The following is a 25255-nucleotide window of genomic DNA, read 5'->3' on the forward strand; positions in this document are numbered from 1 at the left end:
ATCTTCATTTACAAGTAGCAGGGTATTTACAGCTACTGTATATTTCTGTCTGCTCACATCCTGTTCCTTTGTGCCCCCTGGCCACATTGTCGCAAACTGCTGTTACACACATTTTCGTAATACCTTTGACACATGGCGTTAGTAGTCATTTTGAACTGTCACCCACTGTACAATCACTTAAAAATATGCAAATAAAAATGACACAAACACAAAATGTCTTTTTTCTTTTTAAGCTTCATTTCTTGCATTGATCCAACCTGGAAACGTGGCTATTTTACGAATTTTAAAAAGAGGCGTGGCACCAAACCACACCCCTAAACTTAACCGTCATTAGTGGATGAGCAAATCATACTAAAATATACTAATGAGATCATACGATTTCATACAAATCACCCACTAAATCAAAAAGTTGCTGTGAGAGAGCATTGATTGATAACACAACCTTTCCGCTGCTACAAGCATGTTGATTTTTATCCTATATATGTATATTGTGTAAACTCAACACTGAACAAACAAGTGCTGCATTTACTTCCCAAAATGTGTACTTGGTTGTGAAGATGCTGCAATCTGATGTATTTCACTGCAACTTTAAGCATCACTCCGCGGATACTTGAATTGGTGCTGAAAGTGCACTTGGCCATACTGTGTGTATGGGTGTTTGGCAAGCTTTAGCACTTTCCTCATCATTTGATCTGCATTCACAGGGAAAAACAAAGTACACAAACCTCATTTTAAAAATAAAATGCTGTTTTACCACCCACTTTCTGTGTGCAGTAACACCGCTTTTCCAGTTGCATCACTCAAGCGGAATTGTCATCGGCGAATCTGCAGTGCATAGAATAACGACCCTCATTTACACAGCTAAACTGCAAGCGCTGTGTGGATAAGATGCAGGGTTTTTGCGCAACTGTTGAATTTTCCCTGGAGAGAGCATGTGCAAGGCAGACGCACACATTACCGGCGACGAGATTGACAAATTCCGCTTGCCCACGCTTCGAGAGCGAGGTGTAAAACTTTATCCGAGGAGTCTAAAAGATCTCATCTGTGGGATCTGCCAATCATGTGTGCAGTACTGAAGCCTCGCGGTGGCATGCTAGGAATTTTGGCATTGAAAGGAAAGAGCGGCATTGTATTAGGTTTGAATGGGCAGACTCTTAAAGGAGTCTCCTGTGGGCTGGTCTATTTAAGAGTTGTGTTAAGGGTGAGGGAGTGAGGGTCTGGTCTTCATTTCCAATCTTGAAAAGAGCTGATTTATGGCAGACCTAATGTCTCCTGAGGAGATAAGACTCGGCGTGCCAACTGCAAGTCTATTTCTATAGGCTGCAATCGGAAGAGTGCCAATGGCAGAAATAAATGTTATTTCCGAGTGCTAAGGGCCCCCAGAGCGTCTCTTCATGCTCTGTTTTAACTGCGGAGCCTTGAACTTTCAACTCTGGCTGAAGCTACAGCTCACCCTCTTCTTTTTTCGAAATTGCTCAAAACAAACAATGCCATGGACTGTAATGTGAGGTTTCTCTGGGATAATTTGCCTTTTAAAATGGATGGTTCAGCTAAAAATGAAAAAATCATTGGTCAAACTAGTTTTGGCACATGTACAAATGTAGTCTGATTGCTTTTGATGATGAAAGCGCGAGGGCTGGTGTTGCAATCACCAATATCTATGAACAAACTGAGACATCTGACCTGTCGTCCAAGCATGCACTTGCACTTTCATATGAGCCCAGTAGTGTCGAAGACTATAGAAAACACATGATGTTCCTTGTATAGTTTTGAATGGGAAAATCTGTAATGGTCAAAATGGCGAATAAAGCCACGTCAACTAGTAGGGAAACAATCATCCATCGCTATAGACTGACGTTTCTCTCGGACTTTTATGACAGGTTTTGAGGTCAACAAACACACTGGAACAACATCGAATACTTGCTTTACAGACATAAGAAATCTATCCACATAAAGCTTGAAATCTCTACTTTTAAATGAACTGACTACACTTGAAAACAATAGCTTTTATGTATTTTAATCTGTATAAAACGAAGGCGAGGTTCAGTCCGTCCTCTCAAACGTGTCACATGACAGCAACTAAACTTGTAAACAAAGACCTGCTGTTATTTCTGGAGAAAATTCATAATCCTTAGAAATCCATAAACGAGGTTGGTGTCGTGATCTCGTTTTTTTTTTTCGAGTGCGTATTAGCTTGGACAACCTGAAAATGCAAGTTTGTTCAATTCGAATGTTTAGAAACAAAACTTATGAGATAGTTATTGTTTAATTTTATTGGTGATTATGAATATGTAATGTAATCGTAAGCTTGGCTACCAGTTTTGGAGTATTTGATGTTTCCCTATTCAGATAGAATGCCCAAGCATACTCTCTGAGAAGCATTGTAAAATTGCTGGTCTTAAAGGGACTTTGGTAGTATTTAAAAAACCAAACATTAATCTCACAAAACAACGCCAGGAAGAACACAATGCAGCTACATCAAATCACAGCACAATGACATTTTAAAGCGCAAACAGTAACACACAGCGACATTAGGAACATAGCGCAGCTACATTAAGATCACAGCACAACAACATTTCAAAGAGCAAACATTAATCTCACAAAACAACGCCAGGAAGAACACAATGCAGCTACATTAAATCACAGCACAACGACATTTTAAAGAGCAAACAGTAACACACAGCGACATTAGGAACATAGCGCAGCTACATAACAATCACAACACAATGACACTTCAAAGAGCAAACATTAATCTTAACACAACGACTTTAAGATCACAACACAGCTACATAATGATCACAACGCAACTACATTTCAAGGAGCAAATATTAATCTCAAAACACAACGACATTAAGAACACAACCAAGCTACATTAAAATCACAACACAACGACATTTCCAACACCAAACATTAACTCACAACACAACTATATTTCAGAAAAGCGAACATTAACTCTCAATAAAACAAAAATGCTCCCAACCACTAGGTGGCAGTGAAACACTGATTACCTCTAGAAACTGTCACAGTAAAATTTGTCACAGTACATTGCTATCAAAGAGAAAGATTTCAGTTTTACCTCTGAAACATTATAAACGAATACTTGTGAGATGCGCACACTAGCACTTGCTTTGTGGACCAACTGCCACCTAGTGGTCAGGAGCATTTCTATTGTGTTGTGAGTTAACGTTTGCTTTTTGAAAGGTTGTTGCATTGTGATTTTCATGTCGTTGTATTGTCAGACTAATGTTTGCTTCTTGAAATGCCGTGGTGTTGTGCACTACTGGGCCACCGTACTTTCGTTATCAAAAGCATTGGGACTACATTCGCACTACATTCGCTCTAGCACTGAGGTTCCTTTGACAAAGCTGTATATTAAAGCTAATAATATTGTAAATATTGTTACATTTTCTACACAGACCAATTGTTTAGCTTCACAAGACCTCAGTGTGTCACCACGAGCCATGGCTATTGATTCGGACTCATTTGTATGTGTTTATTTTTATTCTTAACAAACTATTACCATTTACTGCCGTTATATAAATCACCAAGGTCCAAAGATTCAGCTCAAAATCTTCTGCTAAATATATCTTGGATGACCTGAGTAAATTTACGATTAGTAATTATTGGGTGAACTATCCCTTGATTTGGTTGCCCCCATCCCCCCCCCCAAAAAAAAAAAAAAAATATATATATATATACACATATACTCACACTTAGATCCACGCACACACAAATTCAAACCAATCCACCAATCATGCATCTGCCAATCATATGCGGCGGTGTCTCTCGACTGATTCGTAATTGCAGTTTATTAACTGGCTCTTATTAGAATAAATTAGCATCTAGATGAGCGCCAGGCAGATGGAGTGCTGTAGTGAGGGGAATATCAGGCTGGTGGAGACCAATGTGCATACCCTTCATTAGACGGAAATGCTACCCTGCCGCTAATGCACACGCGTGCTACGTGCATGCTATACCACGCGACTAAAAATCATAATCCGCATGATATGATGTGATAAAGGCTGGAGTGTGTGTGTGTGTGTGTGTGTGTATATAGTTGCAGGCGTAAGGTAAATACATTCAGATCGCTCGCTGCTGGTGGAGGTAAGGCCTGCGCTTGGTGGCTCGGAAGAATCAGCCCATGGATCAGGCTGTAAATGAGGAATATAATTAGATAGCTTATCACTTATCCTCAGAATGCTGGCTTTAAGGAACTCCATGGGGAGTGGGAAGGCTGGAGGCTGAGAGAGAGAGAGAGAGAGAGAGAGAGAAAGAGAGAGAGAGACTGACGGACTGACGGAGTGCGCTTAATTTCAGGGCATATATTTGTGACAGTAGGGGGCGCACACGAGTCATGATGAACAGATCGGTAGGGTGATGTTGTGTAATGTGGATTCACCCAAAATAATCCTATCCCAGAATGATTCTACTGGGTGATACACATTTATATGGGTACATTATTCATTGCCTTTTTAGTAATCAGGTAAGTAATGTACAGATTTTTTTTATATACGAGTTTAAATATAAGATATATTTATATAATGTGTTTTTAATGTAGCTACACTGTAAAAAATGCTGGGTTCCACACAATCCCTTCTTGTTGTCCCAACACAAATCGATTGAGTTAACTTAGTTGTGTTTACAATTGTAAGTGGATTTAAGTTGCAAAAACAGTTTTTTGCGTGTATTAATTTCAAAGATTCACAACTAAATTATGAAAATAGGTACTACTACTACTAATCATCATCATCGTCATTATTATTATTATTATTAATTATTTTTGAGTTTTACATGTTTATAATAATAATAATAATAATAAAAACACTTTAATGCTGTGTTCTTGGCATGCAGGAATAAATTGTGCTATTCGCACTTATAGTTGCGTGAACGTTTTGAGTTTATTTGTGTGATTCGCGCATCAAATTTCTTCTACAACAGATGCAGATTCGCATCATGGGTTTGATGTCTGTCCGCCCGGTGACTCTAGTTTCATTGCTCAATGGCTAACATGGATTTTATTGAGAGAGTAGCTGAGCTTAATGTGCTTTCGGAAGGCTGAAAAACTGCGTATATTCGTTCTGCGCCTTATCTGAGTGCACTAAATCCTTTCAGAAATGCACCCAGCTTAATTTTAAGTTAATCTTAATCTTAAGTTAATAAACTCTTCCAGAAACTATACCTGGATGATGAAAGCTTTCAGCGGTGCTTCCGAATAAGTTCAGATGCGGGCACTATGTCATAATCACGCCCATACAAGAGCAAGCTCCTGATTGGCTAACATGGCGTGAATGTCTGCTTAAGTTTAGATTTTCCAACTCGAGCGGATCGCATCAAACACGCTAAATGCCTAATCATGCCTCTTCATTTGCACGAATCGTGTCATTCGCATCACAGGATATCTATTTGCGTCTCTGCATTGACGTAACATGTAAATCACTCGGGCTTGACACTTCATCTGCGTCTTGTGTGAACGCACCAATAGACATTTTTAGACAAATCTAAATATATATTTTTTAAATATTATATTTGATTCAATTTAAGGTGATGTAACATTAAATATTGAAATGTGATATAAAAAAGACTGAATTGTTGTCAATAGGCAATAAATTGATATTTAAATCTATGTATTTGGATTTTTTAAAAAGATGAATGATGTAATGTGTGACTGTATTAGTTTTATATAGGTATTTGATCTTTGCAGATTTTTAAAATTCAGTTTGAGATTACAATATATTCCTTGCTAGTGTATTTAGACTTCAGCAATACACCACACTGTATGCTAAGCACAGATTAATCATTATAAAGGAAATTTCAAGAGTTCACACTTAGCTGATGGTTGATATTAGAGAGTATGTGGCATGCTGTCCTGGGAGAGAGCCCTGAGCTCAGAATATCCTTGAGCTCGGGGCTCCCATCCATTTGAAGGGTTAGAGGGGAGTTTGAGCTCAGGTAGGTCTCGAGAACTCCCCCACTTGTAAACTGCTGAGATACATCTAGGCCCACACGGAATATGTGCACGCAGAATTTCGCAGATTTTTAGCCCATCATTAATTTTGTTTATTTAATTGAGTAAATGTGTGTAAATCTAAGTTTATTCAGTTTATAATATTATTATCAGTAATATTATTGACTAATATGAAAATGTTCATCTGATTTATGTACAATGCAGTTTGTACTGTAATATTTTCTGTCTTTTAGTGGAGATATTATATGAGAGACTTGCTTTGTTTACCAAATAAAGTGAATCTAATTGGATTTACAATTTAAACATTAAATCTGCAGATTTTTACCAAAATTCTCCGCAGAAATAGCAAAAAACGTCCGCAGATTCCGTCTGGCCCTGGATATATCTGACTAAGAGTTGCCTTAGGATGCTATTTTGAAGTAGTCAATTTACATATGGTGTATGTCTTTGGATGGTGGGAGAAAACCGGAGAACCCGGGGAAAACCCACACGAACACAGGGAGAGCATAGAAACGCCGACCAGCACACGACCGCACAGAAACGCCGACCGGCTCGGAGAGGGCCGAACCTGCGGCGTTCTTGCTGTGAGGTAACAGTGCTACCCACTGGGCTGCCGTGCCACCCTATCAGAGAAGGGGAGGAGTAGGAGTGAAAGGGGAGATTCTTCAAGACGAAGATGACTGCAGTAGAAAGCTCTGGTAATTTGTAGTGTGTCAGTTTTCATCTGATTGGCGCGAATGTACGGAGCTAATGCGGTACCAGCTGTGTTCAACCATAACCATGTGATCCTCTCGGAATTAGTTAATGAATAAACCAAACTATAATCAAACTGCATCAAAATTTAGAAAAACGCAACAAAGAAAACTCTTAATGTGCAATGTAGAGTCTTCTGTCTACCTGTATAGCATATGGCACGTCATGATTTTGCAGATGCGATCCTGCATAAAGTTATGTCATCTACACTGTAAAAAGTAAAGGTGCTTCAAGTAACCTGTTGAGTACTCAAGGAACTTCAAAATGTATTTTAAGTGCCTTAAAGCTCTTTCTCTCAAAAAGGGGTTCCTTGAGAAACCACTGACAGTCTTTTCAGTACTTGCAGGACCCTTTTGCTGTAACTGGGATCCTACAAGCACTTTTTGTCAATACTGAGGTTCTGGAGTCACTGTTTCCTTACACCAAGACCTTGAAGCACTTTGAAAGTTTTTGGAGGAACTCAAATTTCAAAAAAGAGTTACTCTAAAATCTATAAAATTTTATAATGGTGGATCCGGGTGGATCTCTCTTCTAAAAGCTAGCACTTAAAGGAACCAAGAGATTTTTTTGTCATAATTAAATAGGACAATTGTGGAGACCAGAAAATGAGATTGATGAACTGCCCCTTTTAAAATGGTGCCTAGAGGTTCTTTAGAGGGTTCTGCCGGCGTGGCAATGTGACGAACCCCAAAAAGTGCCTCCAGGAACCTTTAATTTTTACAGTGTATGTTGATGCTGGAACATAATTCATAGCTATTGCCTACCCCTAAACCGAACCATAACTGTAAATTATTCTGATAGAAAGGCAACAGTAACTCCAATAACCACTCGATACAACCGAGGCATGCAGAAGAGCATCTCTGAACGCACAACACCTCCAACTTTGAGACGGATGGGCTACAGCAGCAGAAGAACTCACCGGGTGCCACTCCTGTCAGCTAAGAACAGGAAACTGAGGCTAGAATTCACACAGGCTCACCAAAACTGGACAATAGAAGATTGGAAAAACGTAGCCTGGTCAAAAGAGTCTCAATTTCTGCTATGAGGTTCGGATGGTAGGGTCAGAATTTGGCGTTAACAACATGAAAGCATGGATCCATCCTGCCTTGTATTAACGGTTCAGGCTGGTGGAGGTGGTGTAATAATGTGAGAGATAATTTCTTGGCACTCTTTTGGTCCATTAGTACCAATTGAGCATCCTGTCAATGCCACAGCGTACCTGAGTATTGTTGCTCGGTAGTAAGGTGTACCTAATAAAGTGACCAGTGAGTGTAGATGATATATATGGATTGCAAGTGCTCAAAACCTGCTATTTATTGACGTATCTTTGTTTTTTCTTCCCATTTTGAGAGGTGATCTAAAAACATAATGACTTGAAACAGATGTAAATTGTCTAAACTCCAGGACAATGACTGAACTCTTCAAATGAGTGGAGGCCTCTACCAATATGCTGCTTGCTTTATATTCAGAAGCAGTAAGCAGCATATTCTAATCTGATGCATATCCCTTAATTGACCATTTACTCATTTACGATTTATGAAAGAGATTGAGCTCATGAAAAACATACACACCATTCCACTGTGCGACTAAACTTTACTCTGAATATACGGTTTTAGCATACTTACATTATTAACATTGCGCTAAGCACCACAAATTTCTCTCCGCACCATCACTGTCGGTGTTTATTTCACTAGCTTTCATTTGCCAATTCATTAATCTGTGGAGAGTTCGCTCTTCTCTATATCTGCGAGTTGGCATGGAAGAATACTAATTTCCTTGTGGAGTAAATGTCTGGTGAATAAGTAAGATTTTTGGATATATACAATAGGGATGGGTGATATGGAGTTTAAAATAAATATCCCGATATATTAAGGTATCTATTGCGATAATGATATTAATGATGATAATTTTCATGTATACATTGAGAAATAAAGTCCTGTGACTTTTTTAGTATTAATTTTCACATTTGTATATTTTATAAATATTAAATTAAATTAAATTAAATTAAATTAAATTAAATTAAATTAAATTAAATTAAATTAAATTAAATTAAATTCAACCTTGCTCTGGGAAATCCATTGTCCAGCAGAGGTCAAAATTATATGTATACACTGAGAGATCCTGTTCTGTATCTTTAGAGAAGCATTAATTTTCACATTTTAATATTTTATTTATTACATTTTTGTTAATAAATAAATAAATAAATAAATAAATAAATAAATAAATAAAATAAGTCCGGTATCTTTAAAGAAAAGCATTATTTTTCATATTTTTCCATTTTATTAATGTTATTTAAATTTTTTTAAATAAATATATAATTAAATATAAAAATAAATGAATAAAACAAGTAATTAAATGAAAATAAAGTAAAATAAAATAATACATTTGAATAAATAAATAAATAAATAAATAAATAAATAAATAAATAAATAAATAAATAAATAAAATAACAAAGTCCGGTATCTTTAAAGAAAAGCATTACTTTTCATATTTTTCCATTTTATTAATGTTATTTAAAATTTTTAAATAAATATACAATTAAATATAAAAATAAATAAATAAAACAAGTAATTAAATGAAAATAAAGTAAAATAAAATTTGAATAAATATGTAAATAAATAAATAAATAAATAAATAGTATAAAGTAAAATTAAATTAAATCGAATTTAATAAAATAGAGGTTCAACCTTGCTCTGGGAAGTCCACTGTCCAGCAGAGGTTAAAATTATATGTATACACTGAGAGATCCTGTTCTGTATCTTAAGAGATAAGCATTAATTATTTTTTTTTATTAATAAAACAATTAAATAAAAACATAAGTAAATAAATAAAATAAAGTCCTGTATCTTCAGAGAACAGCATTACTTTTCATATTTTTACATTTTAATAATTTTAATTAAATATATAAATAAACAAACACATTATATATATATATATATATATATATATATATATATATATATATATATATATATATATATATAACAAAATAAAATTGGCTGAACTTATCAAGGTTATAGAAACAGATGAGATACATGGATCAAACATCAACACAATAAACAAAAGCTTGTGGCAATATCGGTTCTTTATTATTTATTAATTATTTCGGTTCTTCAAGCCGTCCTGAGGATTGTAACCCTAACCTAACCCTAAGCATAACGTATATTTATAATGCAAAGCTAATTGACCTAGATGTTAGCACTGTATTGGAAACTATAAAATAGTTTGATTTCTTCCTCATTCTGGGCTATGAAAGTAAATGTTTTTATAACACTCAGCAGTTGTTATGAAGTAAATTTAAAGTAAAGGTATATCAACTGAGTCATACATGTAAAACTGTAATGCACACAACACTACTGTAATAAATCATTGCACAGACTGATTGTAGGTTTGATCATCACAAATAGGCTAAGTCTATGTTTAGTTTTATTTTCATGAGCAGAATTTTTACCTGTATATTACAAATGATATCGTGCATCTCTAATATAAAACAAAACAAAAAAAAGCAAACTAAAATGAACACTATTTCAGCTTAGATTAGCTTTATTTTTCTTCTCTAAACACTTTTATATAAGCATATCCATATTTCTTTCTTCTCTCTGTTCAAATCCAAGCATATTTTCTCTTTGTTAAATTACATTCGGCAAATGTGCACTCATGCAAACACATGAGTGAAAGTAGCAACCTTCCACAGAGACACACATGTCCCATTTCTACTCAGTGTTAATGTACATTTCCCCCCGAAACATAATGCAGTCTTCCTGACACACAAACATGAATGCTTTCATGCACAAATATGTTCCATTAAACCAAATAATGGAAAACCATCAAAAGTGAACACAGCTAAACAGTATGATTGAAAACATCATGCCAGCAATCACAGTACTTCAGGTCTGTGTGAACCAGTAAGAGGTGATTTGCAGATTTGCAGTGTGTGTGAGAGGTTGAGCATGGATTGTTTCGCCTCATATATTTCCATTACAGCACTTCAAGAGGTCTGAACCTAGTTTTGTGACTAGCGCATGGTTTCTTGTCCACAGATCTAGCATTTAATTGCCAGTCCTGGACTCCTTTTACCTGCTCAGTCACCCTAGGCAAACTACGCCCTATTTTAAAATGCCTTTTCTGAACTCTCAGCAGTGCCTAGAAACGACTTCCCCAGTCTCCCTTTCAACCCTATTTTAGTTATAGCATAGAATATTCCCCAAGGAGCTTCACTTCAGCTCCATTGTGATCGTCATGTCAATGGCAAAAGCACAAATTTGCAGCCATCCATCCATCTAGGAGTTTTCACACTGAAAGTCATTTGGAGAGACAAGGAACCAAATGTCATTCCTTTTAACTGGTTGTTACACACACACACACACACACACACACACACACACACTTAATTTTGCTATTAACTAGTGCTGGGTTTCAAAAAAATTCAAAAAAATTAATCGAAATGAATCGCCTTCAAAATAAAAGTCTGTTTTGACTTATAATATGTAAATTTATTATGTATATATAAATACACACATGCATATATTAGATTTTTTTTATACTTAGATATCTATTATATGTGTAACAATTTAAATGAATAATATTTTAACAGTTGAAATTTTATAAATTGAAATATCTATGTAACAATATAGTTTTGTGTAATTTAGTTTTTAGGTGTTTCACTTATACATAATAAATATATAGCACACACATACAGATTAAGTCAGAATTATTAGCCCCCCTTTGAATTTTTTTTTTCTTTTTAAATATTTCCCAAATGATGTTTAACAGAGCAAGGAGGTCATTTTGACATCAGTTGCCCCCTAGGTTACAAAGATGGACATGACTGACTTCCATGTTAGGAAAAATAAATATGTTCCCAACTATTTTTTTTCTAAGCATCAACTAATAGTTAAAGTCAATATTATCAACCCTGTTGTGATTTCTTTTTTTAAATATTTCCCAAATGATGTTTAACAGAGCAAGGAAATTTTCACAGTATGTCTGATAATATTTTTTCTTCTAAAGAAAGTCTTATTTGTTTTATTTCCACTAGAATAAAAGTAGTTTTTAGTTTTTTTAAACACATTTTAAGGTCAAAATTATTAGCCCCTTTAAGCTATTTTTTTGGATTGTCTACAGAACAAACCATCATTATACAGTAACTTGCCTAATTACCCTTACCTGCCTAGTTAACCTAATTACCCTATAATTAACCTAGTTAAGCCTTTAAATGTCACTTTAAGCTGTATTGAAGTGTCTTAAAAAAATATCTTGTCAAATATTATTTACTGTCATCATGGCAAAGATAAAAGAAATCAGTTATTAGAAATGAGTTATTAAAACTGTTATGATTAGAAATGTGTTGAAGAAATCTTCTCATCGTTAAACTGAAATTGGGGAAAAAAATAAACAGGGGGGCTAAAAATTCTGACTTGAACTGTATATACTGCTCAAAATAATAAAAGGAACACTTAAACAACACACCGTAACTCCAAGTGTTCCCTCTGTTTTTTTGAGCAGTAATATTGTCAAACACATTTTAATTTTGGATTGAATTTTTGTGATTAATGTTTGCCCAGCACTTCTAATAATGAAAAAAGTAAAAATCTATATTTTTCCTTATAATTATTACAATATTATTAAAGGTTTAGTTATTTTTATGTAGTTTTTTTTAGTTTTTCCTCAATATGACTATATGTAATAGCAGTTTTCATTTTAGTTTTAGTTATTTATCATTTTGATGTTAAATATTTCCTTGTCAGAATAATATGCTTCTATTCCATTTTTATAAATGTTTTTAAACTAACAAAGATTATTTTAGTTTTATTTTTGTATTGTAAAATTGTCAGTTTATTGTTTTAACCCTCCTTAGAAATTGCTTAAAATTCACAAAGGGTAATAAATAAAAGTCAAACGTACATGACATTTTGATATAGCAAAAAACTGTAAACGTTTAAGTGGATTGAACATAAAACAATTAAGTTATCCCCCAAAATATTCAGGCATTGTGTTGTTCCAGCTCATTTTAATTAAGTAGTCTGAACAAGCAGCAACAATCTTTTTTTTTGTTTAGGAGTAAGTCAGTTGAGCAAAACTGGAGGAAAACTTATCTCGTTATCTGTGTTATGAGTTTTTTTTTTAACTGCTCACCCTCAGCAATTTTATAAACATTACACATGGAAAACTACTGGAAACTTTTACTTCTGTGTATCATGTATCAAGTTTACAAATATTTTCCTCTGCATGATGTTCAATTTTAACACCAAGAAAACGGATGAATTGTCAAAAAGAAAAAGAAAAAACAAAACAAAACCTGATGTTATTTTTACTCAAAGCAACTTGATTGTCATCATATTTTTAAAACTATGGACAGTTATGCAGTTTCAATAAACAAAACAAATGCAGTGCTATGGTTTAAGAGTTTGGAATATTTAACATCTTAAAATAAGTCTCTTATGTTCTTTGTAGATGCATTTATTCGAAGATAGATAGATAGATAGATAGATAGATAGATAGATAGATAGATAGATAGATAGATAGATAGATAGATAGATAGATAGATAGATAGATAGATAGACTGGAAGATAGATAGATAGATAGATAGATAGATAGATAGATAGATAGATAGATAGATAGATAGACTGGAGGATAGATAGATAGATAGAAAGATAGATAGATAGATAGATAGATAGATAGATAGATAGATAGATAGATAGATAGATAGATAGATAGATAGATAGATAGATAGATAGATAGATAGATAGATAGATAGATAGATAGATAGATCATCTTTCACTCATTTTCCTTCAGCTTAGTATCAGAGGTCGCCAACCTTTATCAGTGGAATGTACCGCCAACTATCCCGTCAAATGTTTTACACAGCAGATGCCCTTCCAGCCACAACCCAGCACTGGGAAACACCCATACAATCTCACAATCACTCATACACTACAGCCAACTTGGTTTACCCAATTCACCTAAAGCACATGTCTTTGGAGATGTGGGGAAACCCACGGCAACCTGGGGAGAACATGCAAACTCCACACAGAAATGTCATCTGGCCCAGCTGGGACTTGAATCAGCCACCATCTTGCTGAGAGGTGATGGTGCTAACCACTGAGCCACCGTGCCACCCAAGATAGATTTAATTACCAAAATATTGTAGTTTTATGTTTGAATGTATTTTTAAAGTTAAATGTATTCCTGTGATTCCAAAACTAATTAAGTAAACAAATAAATGAACAGACAAACAAATAAATAAAAAGTAAACACTTACTATACCTTTTTTGAGCAGCAAATGCTCACTTTAGAACCATTTCTAAAAGCTCATGTGACACTGAAGACTGGAATAATGACGCTGAGGAAACAGCTTTGTCATAACAGGAGTGCAATTACACGTCTAAAATACATGATATAAAAAGAAGATCTTTAAAACTGTAATACTATTTCACAATTTTTCTATCGTTATTGTATCTGAAATCGAATAAACGCAGACTTTGGGATCGTAATCCACACAGACAACAATATAAACAAACCAAAAGCCACAAGCCAAATCGTATTAGGCAAGACAATAAATAAACCAGCATAAGGACATATTGAGATATAAAATCCCATTAGGGCTCAAAACACACATGGAGAAATGAGATCCCTATCTGAGGAACGAGGCAACAAAAAGCAGAAAGCAATGTGTATCCATTAGCGTGTTTTCGGCAAACGGTGTCCCCTGCTAGCTATTTGATTATAATTAAATTACACTGGGCCTGGGAGAACGCTGGGACTATATTTTGAATCTCAGTAGGAGCTCCGGGTTCTGGTGACGCACACATAGGAGGAAACAGATATTGACAAATTCCAAACGTGTACGTTTAATTGTTAGCATAAATTACTTTTATTACGTGACTCACTGGGGATTAAGTGAGTTGAAGTGGATTATCATTTATTTTTTGAGCTTTGTTTATCTTCTTTTCTTGTCAAGGCAAGTCTTATTTTATAGCACTTCAAACTGAGTGTGTTAAAGTGATATAAACAAGCAGAATTTATTATTAGTCTATAATTAGCAGTATTATTAGTCATTTATTAGTAACGATGCGAGATAAGTGAAGCAATAAGAGGTTTCATAAACCTTTGAAATCTTTCCACACACTTTAGAAACACAAAGCTGCGGCCATCATGAATTCATCAGGCCAATGCTTCAGAATCCCAATTGTTTCTGATCCCAGCCTGATCTCACGAGAAAACGTTTTGTCAGTTTAGTGGCTAATTCATACAAATTCGAGTTCAGTCGTATGAAAATGTACGATTTTAAAAAGGAGGCGTGGCACCCGACCCCACCCCTAAATCCAACCGTTATTAAAACTATTATGTTTAGAAATGTGTTGAAGAAATCTTCTCTTCCATACTACTGAAAGCAGCAGCAGATTGTTTGAGAGTGCAGTGGCTGATATTGAATCGAGTGGCTCATATTTAAATGTTCATTCATTCATTAATTTTTTTTTCGGCTTAGTCCCTTTATTAATCAGTGGTTACCACAGCAGAATGAACCGCCAACTTATCCAGCATTTGTTTTACGCAGTGGATGCCTTTCTAGATGCAAACCATCACTTTCAAACACCCATACACTCTCATTCACACTCATACACTACAGACAATTTAGCTTACCCAATTCACCTAGCGCATGTCTTCGAATTTTTGGGGGAAACCGGAGCACCCGGGGGAAACCCACACAAACACGGGGAGAACATGAGCCAACTAACCGCCGAGGCTCGAACCAGCCACCTTCTTGCTGTGAGGCGACATTGCTACCCACTGTGCCACCGTGTCGTCATATTCAAATGTTTTAAATGTAAATGTGCATTTGGTGTGGACAGCCAAGTTGCTTGTCGCTGGAATCTTGTCATGTCGTGTGTAGTTAGGACATGGTGTGATAAGAAAGATGTGAAATGATCGGCTTCATCTCCCAAATGCACCAGAACTTGAAACAATCAGCTCCATGCTTCAAGAGAGCCTGTGCCACATGCTGCCACATCAAAGAGAGCGCTACTCGAATCGAACACGCAACACTCTTGTGTTCACTTCCAGAAATGAGTTAGAACACAGCTTGCAGTCCTCCTGTGGCTTTTAGAGCACAAGGGCTCGCTTATTGAAGAGAATCAAAAGACTCTTGCTCTTTGATACCTGAAAGACAGATCCAGGTCAAGAAGTGTTGATACTGTACATAAGTAATGATTTACAATAGTTATAAGGAGGATGAGCAGTTATACACAGTATCTTCAAATCAATTAAGGCATTTCCTTTTTTTATTATTATTATATTTTTTTCAGGGTTTTCACTTTATTGGATAGGACAGTAGAGAGTATTGACAGGAAAGCATGGGGAGCAGAGAGAGGGGAAGGATCGGGATAGGACTGCAAGGTGGAATCGAACTCAGGTCGCCGTGAACACGTGTCGACGCACTAACCATTACACCACTGGTGCCGACAGGCCTTTTCTCAAGAGTTTGAAACCCCATTTGGATCCTCAAGTGAATCTTTTCATTCATTCATTCATTCATTCATTCATTCATTCATTTTCCTTCAGCTTAGGTCCCCACCTAAGCAGTTTTACCTACTGGACCTCGGGAGCCGCAAAACCCGAGGTCACCACCAGTGGTGGTGAATGGCACCCTGGGCAAACACCCCCCCCCCCCCCTCATATTCACCCCCACATCCCCCCCTCAAAAATAAAATGAGACCCTATGTGGTTGGAACACATGTAATTGGCTCAAACAGACAATTCAGCTAGCATACAAACTGAAATTGTACTAATATTTCATTGCAGCAAAGGCGGCAAGATGGGTTCAGATGTAAAGTCATCAATTATATCATCATATAGTTCATTAAAGAATCCCAAACCCAGGGTGTTGCTTGACATTAAACTCACCTCTCCCCTACCAAAAATAAATATATTTATTTATTTATTTTCAATAAATATACCAATTTATTTATATTTATTATAAAAAAATATTATTATTATTATTATTATTATTATTATTATTATTGTTATTATTATTATTATTATTATTATTATTATTATTAGTAGTAGTAGTAGTAATATTAACTGGAAAACAATGTAAAAAAGACACAACTGGAGTGATATATGCTAAGATCACTTAAGAAATCTTTTGCATGAATATTAGTTATGACAATTCTATAGAATATGGAAAAAAATGTTTTATGGAATTATCTGTTGTCTTTGACCCAGCACATGGCAGAGAATAATGTTATTAAGTCTTACCTCCCTAAAATAAAATCATCATCATATTATATAAACTTTAGTTTTGTCGACTTCCCAAACTTGCTGCGTTACACCTGTTTCACAAGCAAGCGCAAGCTGGGCTGCGCTGATCAATCCATCTCTGTCATTTCTATCTAGTTACCTTTCTGTCTATAAATACACTTTACTCTTTACTTTTCATCTACACCGAGGCCCGCGGCAACTTCCTCCCATGCTGTTTCCTCAACCTGCAAGTCTTTATTTTACAAATTATATAGATCCTGAAGAGCTGTATGCTTCTCACACTCTGAGGAGTGTCATTCATGTGGTGCTCTCGGTCAGAAGAATATCGCCTGTGATATCATGTCATTTTGATTGTCAGGATTATGTAGGCCTGAAGTTATCATACAATATGGTTATAATGATATTTATACATGATCAAGCTAGTGTGCAACTTAAGCAAAACTGATACTAAAATGGATTTACATTTTATTTTGTAGTTTGGGCCCAACTAAATATTTGTTGCCGTTTTTAATTGTTTAAGTATATAAAAATCAGTGGATATTATTGATGCATTTATTGGGTAAAATTGCTACTTTTTACTGTCATTTAATGTGTTTTGGTCATTATCAATGCACTGTCACTTTAATTGAGCATGAGTAGCGTGGCAAAAATAGACCCAGCGTTGAAATTATCGCGCCACTGCTGCTTCAGCGACGCTCACGCCGTTATGAAAGCTCTAATCTGTTAACATGGACGCCGAAAAAAACAAGCACTGCTCATGCTTCCGGTGTGAAACAGGCTTTACTCTAAAATGCTGTTACTCTGGTTTCACAGCGCTGAGCGGTGCGTATTTTCATCGTGCATGTAAACAACCAGGATTTACACCGGGAGCAGGCGAAGCATATGTGAGGCACGCGGAAAGGGTTTTCTGTGCGCATGCGTCAGTTTGTTTCTACCAGCGTTGTTTCGATTGCACGTAGAGAATAACAAACTTGCGCTTGCAAAAGACGCCAAATGTCAATGACCCCTAACATTTTTATTGTGGGATTACCACTCTAAATTAATACACGTGCATGAGGTAAATCGTATCTCAAAACTTCTACTGGGGCAGGGTTTTGTTGTTTTTTGTACCGTCTCCCCATACTACCCCAAGCAAGATGCCACCCTGAGCGATCGCCCATATTGCGGAATGAGCTGCCAACTATTATATATAGAGCATATGTTTTTGCACAGCGGATACCCATTCAACCTAGTACTGGGAAACCCCCATACACATTCACACACACATACACACACACATTCATTCATTCATTCATTTTCTTTTCGGCTTACTTCCTTTATTAATCTGGGGTCACGTTTTCACGCAGCGGATGCCTTTCCAGCCGCAATCCATCTCTGGGAAACATCCATACACACTCATTCACATTCATACACTACAGACAATTTAGCCTATCCAATTCACCTATACCACATGTCTTTGGACTGTGGGGGAAACCTGGAGGAAACCCACACGAACGCAGAGAGAACATGCAAGCTCCACACAGAAACGCCAACTGACCCAGCTGAGGCTCGAACCAGCGACCTTCTTGCTGTGAGGCGACAGCACTACCTACTGCGCCACTGCGTCGCCCACACTCATACACTACGGACCGTTTAGCTTATTCAATTCACCGAATTCATGGCAAGAACATGCAAACTCCACACAGAAATGCCAACTAGCCCAGCCGGGACTCGAACCAGCGACAGTGTCACCGTGCTGACCCAGATCTTTTCATAAATCACTATAAATATTTCTAGTTCAAGAAACATGACTGTATTTATCTGGGATTCCAGACAATCCCAAACTCTTTAGGAGTCAAGAGTAAATGCAATGCAGACTTAACCTTTACCATCCTAATAAAGAACAGAACGTACTCGATGAAAGTGGATGTTGTCTATAATTTCTGTAATTCCCGAGTTCTCTCTAGGCCTAGAATGGAACGTCTGACTTTGCATGTTAATGCTATCAGTCATAACAGTTCCTTATTGATTTTCTTTCATTTCGCAGCCCCCAAACTCCATTAGTGAATCTAAACTTGCCGAGGAATCATTCAGTGCAAACACAATTGTCACTTTGCCTGAACTTCTCTTATTTTCCACTCACGTCAAAGTCGTAGCCCATGGCAAATAGGTTTCAGAGAGAAAAGAGCTTTTAAAAGATGTGCTGGATTTTGCGAATGAAAGCTGTCGTGTGGCTAATGCATGCCGCCTGAATATCAAGCGGCCGTAATGAAGTCATTTATCTGAGAGTAGCCAGTCTCCCGCTATTCTCCTGTGTTCATTAGCCTGTCGCAGCCTAAGAAACAGCTCCTCTTGCAATTCTTACCGAATATAATCAGCATTAGCCAAGAGAAACAGCAGACCCGCGAGTAAACATCAAACTTCTGTCTCGGAGTCAACATGAATGCCAAAATAGGTCTGGATGTCACCTGGATATTCACCTTTTTTTAATTTACACACATTCCACCTTGGGATGTTTGCAACCTTCAAACATAAAGTGGCAGCCCTTAAATGTGCAAGACAAACTCATTAGCCACGTATCTTGTAGAAGAGTGTCAGACGTACCATTCACGGTGAGAGAGACTTCTTTCTCAGCTGCTCCAACGCGAGGCACAACTGCACGGCACACATATTTCCCAGCATCCTCCTGCCGGACTGATTTCAGCGTCAGGATGTTTTCATTGCTTAGCACCTGTAGTCAAAGGTCAAAGATCAAAACATTAAAAAAGGAGTGCAAAGAGAGATGGTCAGAGTCAAAATGAATCAGGACTCTTGAATGGGCAGCTAAGCTTGGGAAAGGGCCTTCCTCTCAATTATTAAAATCCAATTTGGGTCAGATGAGGAGGGCGTGTGAACATGGGAGATGGTAGGTGATAGTCAGCCGGAAAAGAAATGAGAGCACTTGGTATCAGTGGGGCAGAATTTTCCCCCAAGTCTTGGCTAGCATATGGACGTAGCCCAAACGAAGGCACTATTGGTCTGAAAGTAATAGGATTGCAAAGAAAATTGAAAACCCTGATGCTTGCCATCGGGGCACATCCCTGAATGTAAACATGCTGTCCTTGAAAGGATGAAATTTTGTGATTCTCCTTCTGATCTTTTGATAAATTGAAGGCAATGTATTAATAGATCAAAGGAGTTTTACCAAGAATATCATATCGAAGTTTGAAATTAATAGATGAAAGTCGAAATCAAAAGCTAGTGATTTTTTTTCATGTCTGATTGATCTGTTCTTTTTTGTTTTATACAAAGGGAATTTGTTGCCTATTTTGTACTATTTTGTAGCTGATGTGAAAAAATAAGAGAACTGGTGTAAGATAACTGCTTCCTACTTCTGTCACCATCAAAAGGGACATTTTGGATGCTGAGACAAGTAAGGGAATTCATTTGGTGGTCCACAGTATGAAATGTGGGACTGCTGAGCTACGCCCTCACAGTTTTGCTTGAGAACAACATGATTATGATGGTCCACTTGTTCTAGCTCTTTGCTAGGAGGACCAAATGTATGCTGGATTATCCTTTTGGGCAGTGTCCAGTAAGAATGTCCAGCAACTTACCACTCCAGAGCCTCTTTTCATCCATACAATAGTTAAAGAAGGGTTTCCTGTCCAGGCACAGTTAAACACAGCATCTGATCCGAGGTCGACCTGCAACGACTGGGGCTCTGCAGCCATCCGAGGTCCAACTAGAGAGAACAGACAAGATCTTACACTTAGCTTTCTTAAGATTGATTTAATACAATATTGATGACATGACAACTTTATGTAATGCAATGTAATGTGTATGGCCATAAACCTAAAGTGCTTCACAATCATGAGGGAGGGTCTCTGCACACCACCATCAGTGTGCAGCATCCACTTGGATGATGCAATGGCAGCCAAAGGGCAACAGTGCCAGTGCACTCACTACACACCAGCTATAGGGGGAGTGAAGAGACAGTGATAGAGCCAATTCGGAGGATATGATGATTGGGAGGCCATGATGGGTAAGGGCCGATGAAAGTAATTTGGTCAGGACACTGGGGTTACACCCCTACTCTTTACTTTAATGACCACAGAGAGTTTAATATCTTATCCGAAACACGGCGCTCACTGACAGCATAGTGTCACCTTCACTTTACTGGGGCATTAGGACTCACACAGACTGCGTTTTGAGAGCCCCCCTGCCAGTCTCTCCAACACCACTTCCAACTCACGGAACCTAGTTTTCCCATGTGATCTCTCATCCAGGTACTGATCAAGCTCAGCCCTGCTTGGCTTCAGTGAGTAGCTGGTCTTTGGTTGCAGGGTCAAATAGCTGTGGCTCAACTTTATGGAGATGACATGGTGATCATTCCTGCTGACAGTGAGTCATGTTTTTTATAGAATTTCGAATCAACTCTAATTTTACATACGTAAGATAATCAGGGTCCTCAAGATTTCAAGAAGTGTACAGGTGTGCCACAGCATTTTATAGTTAAACCAGGGGTGTCCAAACCTTTTCCTGTAGGGCCACTTTTACCATAGTTGTTCAGTCATTCATTTATTTTCTTTTCGGCTTAGTCCCTTTATTAATCAGGGGTTGCCACCGCAGAATAACCCGCCAAGTTATCCAGCATATGTTTTAGGCAGCCGATGCCCTTCCAACAACCCATCACTGGGAAACACCCATACACTACCGACAATTTAGCTTACCCAATTCACCTGTACAGCATGTCTTTGGACTTGTACGGGAAACCCGAGCACCAGGAGGAAACCCACGTAAACACAGGGAGAACAGGCAAACTCCACACAGAAATGCCAACTGACCCAGCCGAGGCTCAAACCAGTGACTTTCTTGCTGTGAGGCGATCGTGCTACCCACTGCTCCACCATGACACCCTTACTATAGTTAAACACACTGTTTTGTTTGTTGGAGCTTGTTGGATTTAAATGTGCAAGACGTCCATGAGGAGCAGGATTGAACGCTCTTTAATTAAACATGCATTCCACTGGAGGGCACTTTGGAGTGAAAACAATCATGGCCTCCATATTGAAGTGTCATTTTCAAACTGGCCACTTCTATGAGCCCTTCGAAATAAAGAATTTCAGAGGGAACACATTAACCCCCATGATCTTTTGCACTGGGAAGTTGTTTGGTGTCACACACTGTGTTCCATTCTGAAGGGCTCATCCCTATGCCCTATTCCCTTTTGCTGTCAGACCAGTGGGTAAACCCATCAAATGCATTAGGGCAAGGGTGCCCAACCCTGTTCCTGGAGATCTACCTTCCTGCAGAGTTCGGCTGCAACTTTGATCAAACACATTTGTCTTTAAGTGCTCCTTCAGATCCTACTTAATGTAGTTGGTTTAGTTGTATTTGATCAGAGTTGGAGCTAAACTCTGCATTGAGATAGATCTCCAGGTACAGGGTTGAGCACTCCTGGATAAGGGTGTTCAGTCCTTCTGAATTGAATGCAGTGATGGTCCCTCAGAAACGGGGATAGGCATCTCTAGTTTCCACACCTTGAATTATGAACAAATATCTTGATACCTTGAATTATGAACAAACAAATACAACTCACAGTAGACATCCACATTTCGACTGATGTTGGTGCTGCCTAGTGGGTTAGTGACTTCACAGGAAACTGGCTCTGTGAAGAATGAGTGGTCCACTATGACCTCGTAAGTGTCTCCAGACACTTCCTTTATCACACTTCCTCCTTTTGCCCACCTGTAAACAGTAGAGAGAGAGACAATGATACATATGTTTAGTGTAGGTTGCTAGGAAGTACTTAGTTAGTATTTCTTGATCAGTAGGAGCCAGGATAGATGCTGTTGCTAATTTCATTTTCTTTTCAGCTTAGTCCCTTTATGAATCAGGGGTCGCCACAGCAGAATAAACCACCTTAACTTTTTCAGCATGTGTATTACTCAGCGGATGATCACTGGGAAACATCCATACACGCTCATTCTCACTCATACACTACAGACAATTTAGCTTACCCAATTCACCTATTCCACATGTTTTTGGACTTATGGGGGAAACCGGAGCACCCAATGGAAACTCACACCAACACGGAGAGAACATGCAAACTCCACACAGAAACTGACCCAGCTGGGGCTCGAACCAGCGACCTTCTTGCTGTGAGAAGATTGTGCTATCCACTGCGCCACCGTGACGACCCTAGATGCTGTTCCACTCCCACCAAAAGATGTTTACTTTTGAATTTAATAGTTTAGCATGAAACCTTGGTAGTGACATTTAATTTATAAATTCAAAGCTTTACTATCAGTCTGAGATCTAGTTTTCACCTTAAGCGATCACATTTTGTTACCCTCTGTGGTACTGCTATATGTATTTTAAATCGTTTGATAATGGGTGATCCACGAGTTGAGAAACTCATTAACTCTTTCTAAGCCTAACCTTTTTTCTTTAATGGAAGCGAAAGCCATCATTATGAGGCCCTGCCAGACGTATGCCTTCAAAAGAAAGTGGGACCCAATTTAGAGGTTACCATGGCAATATCAGGAAGACCCGGTGTCTAATCCATCTCCTTCTATCATAGTTATCAATGAGGCATGATAGCTGCCTGACTGTAGGTGCTTAGAGACCGACAGCAAGAAAGAAAAACACCTTTCTGTGGGAGCCAGCGTCTCCAAGGCTGCTTTGTTTGAGGAAATTACAATGATGTTATATGACAAATCAGTGAGGTGAGATATCTCTGCTTGCTTCAGCATGTTTCTTGCCTGGATACCAAGTTAGAAATGCAGCCTGGTTAAAGAAAAGTGACTAATGGATGCCAGCCCCTGTCCGTATGGTGAAATAACACCTCAAATACTGTACCAGTAGCATTGGTTTCCACCTGGAATTAGCTTGAGCTTCTTTGTGATCCATTTACAAATGATCAAAGGATCCATTTCCACTTGTAATTGTTTTGGATTCTAGTCGAAACTACGACTAGGAGTTGTGCCCAGGCTTTAAACGGGCCCTAAAGCAATCAGATCTCAAACCAATAAATAAATAAAGCAATTGCTTCCCACGCGAAACCATTTGTTTATGTAAAAGCGAGCGCACTTATTTTCTCCCATTCTGACAATGTAATGTATCTCTATGTCACTTGCTCGGTCTAGTTTGTGGTTCCGTGTTGGCAGCCGTGACGGGAAACATTTGTACAAACCAAAGCCAACAGAGAATGGGTGTCACAGCCTGACACTAGGGTAAATATTTCAATAAGCGAGAGTATTCAATGCCAGTTAACCCCATCGCCGTCGAGAAGCATCGCTTTACAAAGCCAGTTTTTACATCTCAGTAGCAGCCGGCGCCGGTAGAACGCTGCCAAAAGTTCCCTATTCACCTGCTCTGTGGGATTGAGCGCACAATTCATTACCTCTGCAACTAACTCGTACCATCTGTGAGCCCCGATAGAGTGTCGTTTAAACGATAACAGTCTCCCTCTTGACTAAATTAAAATAAGGAGGGTGAGCGGTTGTAATTGGCCTAGCTAGTGTGCTAGAGAAGCACCGTTTCATGTTGTTAACATAAGCAGCTTAAAGCACAGTCTGCTAAATCTGCACAGACACACCTGTGCTTCCAAAAATATTCATATCAGGGCAGACGGCGGAGCGTGCGTCGCCTCCGTCCTCGACATAATTGCTCTGAGGATATTGAATATGTGGCGAAACTTTATATTTATGGGCAATTACAGCACCAGTCGCCGGCTATACGTCTACCAGAGCTTTCTTTCTCTTGGTAGCATGTAAATTATTGTTGTGTTTTTGAAGCAGCTGCTTTGTAATCAGATCAGAAGATTGACTACGGGATAATTCCATTCAACTTTAAATAGCTTGTTTATTACAAGAACCTGAGAGGATGATTACCGGGTTCTTTTAAGTAACTGGCTTATATTTGAACGTTAACTATGCGCATCTTTCATTATGGACTCATGCATTTCTCATCCTGTTATAATCCATCTCTGCTGTGGTTTGTTATGACAAGCAACACATCTTTTCTATTAATTTAAATCTCATTTCCTCAAGTCAATATAGGGGGATGCAACTATTATGATACGGAATATTTATGGAGCTCCGCCCCTTATGAGCCTCTTAAATCTTCCCCACGAGCTGTAAAGTTGCATTCATGCTTGTGCATAGGATGATTTTAAAGGCTGTAATATCAGTCTATCAGAGGCTATTTGTAAGAATTTGCATGCAATAATGGATCAAATTTATTATCATCATCGTGTGAACCTTGAAAAGGACACTCCCGTGATTATGTATACTTTCAGAAGAAATAACTCCA

The 25255-nt window shown here is 37.8% G+C and overlaps 1 protein-coding gene across 6 annotated transcripts in view; it reads right to left on the bottom strand.

Annotated features, from left to right (window-relative positions):
• The window catches only part of kirrel3b (kirre like nephrin family adhesion molecule 3b), a 347355-nt gene that overhangs the window by 29305 nt on the left and 292795 nt on the right, over nucleotides 1–25255 (bottom strand). For all 6 annotated transcript variants that reach the window (XM_056478234.1, XM_056478232.1, XM_056478230.1 and 3 more), the window contains exons 7-9: nucleotides 22539–22687; nucleotides 20554–20681; nucleotides 19562–19688 (exon numbers count right to left, since the gene is read on the bottom strand). In XM_056478234.1, the coding sequence (XP_056334209.1) occupies nucleotides 19562–19688; nucleotides 20554–20681; nucleotides 22539–22687 (404 nt within the window). The remainder of the gene's footprint in view (nucleotides 1–19561; nucleotides 19689–20553; nucleotides 20682–22538; nucleotides 22688–25255) is intronic.

Source organism: Danio aesculapii, chromosome 18 (genome assembly GCF_903798145.1).
Source record: "Danio aesculapii chromosome 18, fDanAes4.1, whole genome shotgun sequence".
NCBI classification, from domain to species: Eukaryota; Metazoa; Chordata; class Actinopteri; order Cypriniformes; family Danionidae; genus Danio; species Danio aesculapii.